This window comes from Corvus brachyrhynchos, unplaced genomic scaffold, assembly GCF_000691975.1.
Source record: "Corvus brachyrhynchos isolate BGI_N302 unplaced genomic scaffold, ASM69197v1 scaffold10, whole genome shotgun sequence".
NCBI classification, from domain to species: Eukaryota; Metazoa; Chordata; class Aves; order Passeriformes; family Corvidae; genus Corvus; species Corvus brachyrhynchos.
In genome coordinates, this window is record NW_008236180.1 from 4,784,247 (window position 1) to 4,793,657 (window position 9,411).

A 9,411-nucleotide genomic window follows, 5' to 3' on the forward strand; every position below is an offset into this window, starting at 1 on the left:
CCTGCTGAAAAATGCAATTTAGCCTTGCTTGGCACAGATTGAAATTCTGAATTTTCTGCTTTATAATGAAAGCTTTTCTTGAGTTCTTTCTTGATGCTTAAATCCAGTGGACAGATTTACAAAAATGTCCATCCAGAAACATGAGAAATGGTTAAGAGATCTCCATTCAATATGTAACTATTTTATGAGCCATAGGCAAAGACAGGAGAGCAAAATTTAGCTAGTCTTGGTAATACTTTTAAGGATTCATCACTATTAGAACACAATTGGAATCTCCAGAATTCACAAGAATTAACTAAACCACATTTTATTTACTTACACCCTCTTTAGCAGCTGAGGCAATTTTGCTTGCTCCGGTTGTAAAACTGCTCCATCCCTTTAAAGAAAGCAAGAAAATCATGAGCTACATGTTAATAATAATAGCAAATAATCAAGTTTTAATGAAAACAGATTAGCTTAAGTCAAAATTCTCTAATACAGCTTGTCCTGTAGTCCTAAGAACTACCTGCTAATGAGAGAAAAACTAGAGCCTCTCACTTAACTGAAATAGAGCGATGAACTGCAGTATTTGTGTCAATGTGAACAAGCCAGAGTGTTTCAGATGTCACTCTGCTAAAAATGGCTACAAATTTGGGAAAAATCATCCCATGCAGTGGAAGGCAAATTGGTTTCCTCACCAGGATGAACAGCCATGCCAAGAACTCAGCCTCCCAGAAATACAGGACTTCAGAGCACACGGCAATGTGCGTCTGTGCTCACACGAGGGCATTTCAGCCAGGACATTCAGGGAGATCCTGCGCTCCAAGAATGGCTCACAGGAACGTGAATAGTGTCCCCTCTCCTTGGCTGTCTCAGCTCACCTGCAATACATTGCAGATGTGCTTTCTAATCTGAACTCTCTGGCCTAAAAACTGTGAGACACCTAGAAAATACTCAGCTGATCCCAAGCAGCCTGTGGGATCACCTGGAATATGGTGATCAACCTCTTCAAAGGCTCAGGCATTACCTTTCTGTGGTAAGTTCTAGTGAAAGTATTTATTTATTTTTAAATAAACAGCAGAACCTGGTGTGGGTATTTAGGCCAGTGAGGCTCTACAGAGGGCTGTTGGCCACTAACCTTGGTAGGATACCTTACTCTATTTCCAAATGACTCCAAACCCCAAATATTGTTCAGCACTGTGACTTTGCAGCCTGTCAAAGCACCAGGATGGCCCTGACTGCCTCTGACTTTATTCCCATTTTATTTCAACAATGCATCTTTCACTATCTTTACTTGAATCATGACAACTGTTCAGCCATATGCTGTTATCTGTTCACACCCTGTCACAAGTATTTCAAATGTTTTCATCACTGCTCATGGCTTCTGGCACTCACATACACACACATTTCAGTTGTTTTCCTCAGAACATCTGTAATATGGTTAATAGATTTAATTCCCTACAGGTAATTACATTTTTTTCCTTCAGCCCTGTTGATTATGTCTTAATCCACTGCTATATCGTCACTTATTTCTATGAACTGATACCAGACATAACTCTTAAGTTTTGCTCAAATTTCTCCATTTTCCCTTTTAAAGTTCACCAATATCTTCTTCACTCTTTGAGAATACAACCAATACTCTGCATCTCTCCGTATCCACCTGCAGTCTTTAGTTTCTCTTCTCTTCTCTGCTTATGTTCTCCCAAACCAGGACAAAATAGAAGAAAATGGTAATACAGAAAGCTCCAAGTAATTCCTTACTGAGTACAACGAGGACATGGCATTATTCAGGAAGTCATCCTCTTTTTTTGGAGGGTTTACTGTGTTCCCAAACCCCACGTAGCGATTCTCTTGGCCACTGCCACAGGAAAAGGAATAAATAGTATCTGTATCAGCATGCAGCCATTAGAAGAACTGAAAAGCATGGAAGAATGACAATTGGTTTTGCACCTGGAAAATAAAGTCCTTTAGCACCCAGCACCCAAAATACAAAACTACTCACTTCATAAAGACATAGCACCAAGGATCCACTGAGGAATCCTTGGACAACACAATTTCCTCTGTGCAAGCTAATGTGGTCTTAATGATTCTCCAGGTTTAACAGATCACTGACATCAGAAAGCTGAGTAAATCCTAATAAAGTGATACATGAAAATGAGAAAAGGAATGAAAGAAGCTTTATAAATGCCTCTGTTTAATTCAAATCACTGTAAGGTACAACATACAATCAGAATTCGCTGGTCTTGAACCCACCACAGTAACATCTGGAGTTACAAACTTTTTATTCAATGCTTCAAACATTTTGTTATGGTAGAGAGAGGCACTCAGAAAGTCAGTAAATATTGCATTACCCTTGGTAGGAGCTGACATCATCATTTAACCAGTCTTCAAAAGCCTTGTCAGAAGAGGCAGTTGCAGTGTGAGATTGTCCAGCAGAACTGAAATAAAACATTGAAGAATCAAAGCCATGTAAAGCAAAACCCACTAGCTCAGCAGTGCAGCTTCATGTATATCACCACAATACAGGTTAAAAATTGATTAATTATATCATCTATCAAGTAGGGAACTCTAATGCAACCACTAAAAGGCATGAAGCTCTTGTTCCTTTGATTTACAACTACTTTTGCAGTTAACTTGTATCTTTAGTGCACAGAGTAACAACCACTACAAGCAAAAGCAGAACAACAGAATTGCTGTGGTACAAGAGCTTTGATGCTCCTATGGTAATTAGCACCACAAGGGAAAAGTCTGTTTCTTCTTCCCTAGCATCCAATCCATCATCAAACTGGCACAGCACCACAGTTAAGGTGAGGATGTCATACACTACCTGTGAGTGACACAAGTGTCTAATTTCAGGCGCATTTCAACTCAGGATAACACAAACATGGCTTGTCCCCTGCTCTCCCTCACTTGTCTCTGCCATCATTTAAGGTTCAGGTGCACGGGGTGGGAATGATTCCAAAAATAAAAGTCCTGTTACCTCATACTCCATAACTTCAGCTTGTTCAGACACCAACAGCAACAGGGTAAACCCAGCAGACACTAAATATCAGGTTTTGATGTTGTATCTGTATCTGATGCTGTATCTGTACCCACATTAGATAAGCAGGGCACGTACCGGTGAGCAGAAGACAGAGACATTTTAGGTTGAGGTGGGGTCCAGTTCCTGGCAGGAGAAGTTTCAATGGACCACTCCTTGCCTTCAGCTACTGTAGCTACCTACAAGAGGAAGAATAGTCAAGAATAGGTCAGAGATTCCATAGAAGTTATAAACTGGTTCTGTAATATGAGGACAACCTATTTTTGCAATCTGCTGCCAGCTCCATGGATCAATTAATCTGTTTTCACAATAAACCATTTTTTTTCTGGCTCCCAGGCTGTGATGTTGAATTGAACACTGGTTTTATTTCAGGCAACTGAAATACAAAATTCAGACAATTTCCTCAAAGAGGCAGGTTTGGTTTGAAGAGGAAAGACTGGATTAATGAAGACAAGTAAGCCTTAATCACACAGTAATGGGGGAACAGAACTACGTTATTGTTGTACGTTACTACATACACTAAAGATTTATCAAAAATCACTTTGGATACAACTGTACAGGTGAAATAGTGAAGTGAGGAGTGAGACAGCTGCACTTACTAAACAGCTGCAACAAACTGCAGCACTGAAAATCTGAGCTACCTCAGCTAAATTCAGAAATTAAAATTTCAATAGCAAACTCTGACAAGACTTGGGAAGAAGCACTCTAAGACCTGTAGGGTCCCAAGAGGGCAGTCCTGGACTGCCTACTCTGAGGTACCAGACCCTCTGGATACCGTTGGGCTAAATTAGAAAGAGTTACCCAAAATAAGGAAGTTAGTCCAGAAAGGCTCCTGCCTGCCCAAGACACTCTTTTCTAACCCCACCGTATCTCCCAGGCAGGACAACATTCCTTTTCTCTTCTGCCAAATACTTGAGCCATGAACTCATTCAGGTTTACATTAACTCTTCCAGGATTCCACTCTCTCACATTTACCTTTTCAGGAACCACTGCACAGATTCAGAGTTGCAACTTTGCCTCCTTTCAAAACCAAGTGCTTACAAAGCACTTTGATATTTTCAGATCCTCGGGGTGAGCACACACCTAAAACTGAGCTTACCTGGTCTCTAAACAGAGCTGCAGCTTTGCTGTTGTATTTCTCTTGCATTGTCCAGCATGGATCATAATCATCTTGAGACTCCAAGAACTCTCGGAATTTGCTGTTACCTCCAGCCTTCATTTTCTCCAGCTCAATATCCTTCCACTTGTCCATGGTTACAGAACGCACAAAACTGAAAAGCAGGTTTTAAAAAACAATTTTAGACCACAGCTTGTTATAATTTCCTGCTGTATCAACAGTGACACAAAAAAGCTTATTACAACCTATCTCAAAAGTTGAGAGTATAAACATGTTAGAGAACACTCTCCAAGTACCAAAAGACAGATCATCATAAGAAGGTGGGCAGATCCTCACTGAAATAAGCCAAAATCATGTCATTTATTGGCATTTAAAGGAGACAGTCAACAGAAGGCAAGTGACAGAAAAAGCAGCTTCCTTCGAGTCCAGAAATTAATCTAACCCACTATGTAACAGAAACTTTTCCCATAACTTCACTCTGCAATTTTCTTCTCTGTCTATTATCATGTATCCTGACGGTTGGACTCGATGATCTCAGAGGTCTCTTCCAACCTTGGCAATTCTATGATTCTATGTCCTCATCTCAAAAATTTCCTTTTTTCTTCCAAGCCACATACACAACAGTTCAAACCGCTCCCTTCCTGTGCAATTTCTACTCACTAATGAGCTTCAAATCACCCCTCGAAAAGCAAAGAATATACTTCTGAATGGCCTCCTTGCTTTGGTGATTTCCCTCCTGGACTTTCTCTCCTTTCCTCATTTGAATAACTGTTCCCTGCTTTGGCCGTATTACATACACACACTGTGGATCTCCAGAACCCTTAACAGTTCTTATTCCATAGACTCCCATCTCAGCTGAGCATGTTTCTTGGAAAACAACAAAAACTATCATTTATACTGCAAAGAGAACAGGAATCTCCTGAACAGAATAAAGCTGTTTTGTACTCTAACTTTATACCCAACTAGTTACAGACAAGGCACAGAGAGAAAAGCCCACTTTGGAGAGGAGCATGAAGCAAAACTGCCAGTGAAATGTTGGATTTGAGACATTCTATACATTTCAAAGCAACACAGGCTGTTCACAGCCATAATGCACCCTGAGGTAATGCAACTCAGTCCATGGTCTGTTGGAAAGGCTGACCTGAGGTGAACTCCCAAGCCTCGGTGTTTTCCTGAGCACTCAAGACAGATCCAAATTCCATAGGTCACACTCACCCACTGGGGGTTAAATGCACCACATTCAAAACAAACCTGTGAGAGAAGAACAATTATTTCTTCAATCTGCCATAACTGTCTGTGGGAAGTTTTCATAGTGCAGCTCAAAAAGGCAAATCATGAAAACATAGAAAATAATTTCAGAAGGGAGAGTTCTTATTGTTTGGAAACACCTTCCCTGATAACATACATTTCCTTCAAGTATTTATTTATGCTCTTGGATTATAAAAATTACTGTACTAACTACAAAAAACCAGAGAGGAAATACACACAAGCAAATGGAAATTACTGAGCAAAGAATTAGTTTTGATTTCATCTCCATCTAAAGATCGTAATTTTCTCACATTGTTCTCATCTTGTGCTCTGACTTCCTTGAGGACTTTCCTTGTTCTTGGACTTGCCATGATTCTGCAAAGGGAGAAAAAGAAAAAACTAAGTCATGATCACGGATTTGATTTCGGTAGGATGCTCAGTACCTCACAAGCACAGTTCTGTGATAAAGAGCTTGGAATCTAAACCACTGACTCACAACCAGCTGCAGAGGAAAAACAGACAAACCAAACCACCATAAACCCCACAATCTTACTTTTCCATTTACTTTGCACTTCTAGGGGGATTTAGTCATCTTAACTCCATCACTGGAATGGTGTAATTCAGTCATGGCTGAAAAGTGGGCAGGGGGTGATAAACACGGGAATTCTTCTATGCCACAAATTGTATCAAAACAGACTCTACTGGATGCTGCTCCCAGACCCATCCACTACCCTTCCTGAAAGCACTTCATAACATCCATGATTTCACAGGATCACATGCACACAACTCATCAGATCTATGCAAAAAATAGCAGAAACTCTTACACTTAAGAGTGCTGAACACATTGCTAAAAGAACCCCTTACTAGATGATACAAGAGCTTGTAATTTTCCAGAAATACTGAGTTTGCTTGTCAATTGAGTTCTAAGAAATTAAGGCAATTATTGGGACCTTTACACAAAACAGAATTCTAATTCAACAGACATGCCTCGCTGGCAGACCACATCATGTCAGTCTAATTTTTATGACGCAGAAAACAGCAGGGAGTGCTGTCAAGCTATAGCTAAAATTCACATTAAGACAAAAAATGTGATTCACACACAGTACACAGCCTGGAAAAACCCAAAGTACACAAAGCACTCATAATTAGAAGAACTGTAGTGTAGGGTGCAGCGTAAGACTGCAATTTAGGTAAAAAATAAATTCCTATTTCCAACTAATAGCATCATATTTAAATTAACTTTAAATAAATAACATCTGTTCTCCCTTTTTGCTTCCTCTCCATCTTTTCATTTCTACTCCAGAAAACAAACTTCTAAGATGCAATAAAAGACAAAAGTCGCCAAGCTGACTAGAAGCAGCACCAACTACAAAGAGTCAAGCTTATTGGCCAGTCAAGATGCAAAGCATAAAACAGCAGGTTGGTATTTTCACCAAGCACTGGTGTGAGAGGCAAAAATACCTTTATGCAACTCTCTGACACTATTTCACTGTGCTATTTGACAAAATAATCAAAAGTCCTTAGAACATCAATAAAATGAACAATCTCACAAAAATTTTAGAAGGTAAATGATTAAAGTGTTACATACAACTGCCACAGCCCCAGGGCATGGAGGGAGGGTGTATCTTTAATAAATAAAGGAAGGGTGTTTAAAAAGGAAAAATGCTACAGGTAAGAAAACATTGTATTTGTATGACTTATGTCAACTTCTTAGAAATCTCTAGAGCAGAGTAGTACAATAAATAGTGCTGTGCATCACCAGCTAAGATAACATGACTCAGAAAGGAAAAAGCTCAATGTTGTACCCACATATTGCCACTGCTAAAAGCAGAAGGTGCTTGTAGCAGAACTCACTGCCTTTTATCTAAAGCACTTATTCCTCTGTAAACATCTTGTTGACAAATGCTTAATTCTGTGGAATTTAAGGGGCAGTGTTTTCACTGATGTTTAGAATGTGCTACCTTTTCAGCCTTAATTACTTTGCATTAGGCAAAACCAGGTAATTGTGATAAAAGTGTTTTAGACTCATAAGGTTACTACAAGTAGTGGTGAATAAAACCTTCCTGTCATCCTGCGTTAAAATAAAACTGAACACAGTTATTTTTGTCAATAATCCGATAAAAATTATGTAACTTTCAGAATAGGAGAATGAAAGTGTGGCAAGCGACCCCTCATATAATGAAACACACCTTTTCCAATAGCATTCCAATAACATTTAGCCTTCCATAACTTACTCATGTGCATGTGAGCAGGAAGGGAGATAACACTACATGCATTTGCTTATGCCCTAAATAACAACCATAAACACATTTACATGGCTCCCAGTCCATGTCCTCAATTCCACTATTTGTCCCTGGTGAGATAAGGGAGAATTCTTCCTTTCTTCTGCAGTACAGAAATTAAGTAAATAAAGTGCACCTTCTGGGCCCTCCTCTTTGCCATTACTGCTGCTTTCTCTTTGCATGCCAATGCCTCTTCCTCAGGAATGAATTTCCCCAGCATCTTCCTGTGCATTACTGACAACTTCCAAGGCTCCTCTCTTTAGCTGGACGTTCAATCCTCTTAGCACTACTCTTCCTTTACCATTTTTCCTCCTTTTTCACAGGTTTTCAATCAGAATAAGCAACAAAGGCAGTCTACATGCAAAGGCCTTCCAGCCTCAACGGCAGATCAGCACTGCTGGAGCTGAACAGGAAAGCTGAAGAGTCTTCCCACTCCAATTCTGCACGTGCCAGGAATTGTCTCTAAAACAGAAAGTTACATCCATCCTCCAACAGCCAATATCCAGCCCTCCTTGTGTTTATACACGAGTTTCAGATCTCCAGCTCCAAGGTGATAGAGGAAGCAATTGCTTTCGGTTCTGCACCAAGTTCCCTGCCCAAACTATCACATCTGTCTGGTGGGAAGGCAGATCTTCATCCACACCATGACATCCAAGAAAGGAGGAGGCAACTAAAGCCACTAGCTTTTCACCTTGTCCTCCTCTACCAAAGCAATTGGAATTAAAGAACAAGGAAAAAATGTCATGTTCTGAGCTTTCTAATAGGTAATGTCTTTAGAAGTGGCTAGTTTATTTTTAGTGATTTTCCCACAAAGTTTTAAGTGTTCAAATTGTCATTGATTACCACCAAAAAGCTGAGCCCTGGTAGCTGACTGGACATATAACCACGGTGCTGTTTAAGTTTAATGACTAAATACTGAAGAAAGAAGCTGCACAGCCACCTTAAAGAAAAATACATTGTTTTGATCTAATGTAAGTGGACATAAGCAGTAAAGAAAGTGTTTAGTTTAGGAGTAAGTTTCCATTGAAAAACATGAATATTTTTGACTACGGGTTCCAAAGCGGAAATAGACAGCTTCACACAGACCAATCTCACACTCTTATTTCCCAAACAATCTGCTCCCAGAGCAAAAACTAGATGTGCACAATATGTGTTTTCTGGTTATGAAATCTTTAGTTTCTAAACACAAGCAAAAAGAGAGAAGTGGACTAGAAGTGGAAATAACGTGTAATAGGACTTTGCTCCTCTGATGCAGCAGCAAATTCAGAGCCAACCTGCAAAGGCCTTTGCAATTCAGTGCATGAAGAGTCAGCGGCTGACGTGGCCTGCTGACTTCATGGACCTGAAGGCTCCCTGTGAGCCCCATCAGTGCAAAAAGGCCACAGCGGCTGAAGAAACCCTTGGAATCACACACTGCGCCTTTCTCCGTGGAGCTGTCACGGCTCACCTTCACAGATACATCAAAGACACACTTTTAAAGCGGCGCAGTTTCACACTCACCCGCCTCACCCAGCGCCTCGCAGGGCCGAGAGAAGGGCGATTCCTTCAGGCACACCTGCGGCACCCGGATCCCAGCGGCGTCCTGGAGCCTCCCTCAAAACATGGCCGGGTTCCGCCGAGCCCTCCGGCCTCTGCTTTCTGGGCAAGAAAATAACGCAGAAAAAGCTGAAATAGCGGGCAGGGAGATGCCTCCTGCCCGCCACGCCAGCCAGGCACCGGCCCCTCGCCCGCCCTCGGCACCGTAC

General features: G+C 40.8%; 1 protein-coding gene across 8 annotated transcripts in view; it reads right to left on the bottom strand.

Moving 5' to 3' along the window:
• ARFGAP1 (ADP ribosylation factor GTPase activating protein 1) overlaps window positions 1-9,394 on the bottom strand; it is an 18,318-nt gene extending 8,924 nt beyond the window's left edge. For 4 of the 8 annotated variants that reach the window (XM_017734153.1, XM_017734160.1, XM_008634639.2 and 1 more), the window contains exons 1-8: window positions 9,167-9,393; window positions 5,696-5,759; window positions 5,278-5,387; window positions 4,119-4,290; window positions 3,098-3,198; window positions 2,331-2,417; window positions 1,741-1,837; window positions 320-376 (exon numbers count right to left, since the gene is read on the bottom strand). In XM_017734153.1, coding sequence (XP_017589642.1) covers window positions 320-376; window positions 1,741-1,837; window positions 2,331-2,417; window positions 3,098-3,198; window positions 4,119-4,290; window positions 5,278-5,387; window positions 5,696-5,755 — 684 coding nt within the window. In that variant the 5' untranslated portion in view covers window positions 5,756-5,759; window positions 9,167-9,393. Of the gene's footprint in view, window positions 1-319; window positions 377-1,740; window positions 1,838-2,330; window positions 2,418-3,097; window positions 3,199-4,118; window positions 4,291-5,277; window positions 5,388-5,695; window positions 5,760-9,166 lie in introns of all 8 variants that reach the window. The other 4 variants (XM_008634646.2, XM_017734140.1, XM_017734178.1 and 1 more) reach the window with 2 other exon arrangements.
• Between the last annotated feature and the right edge of the window lie 17 nt (window positions 9,395-9,411).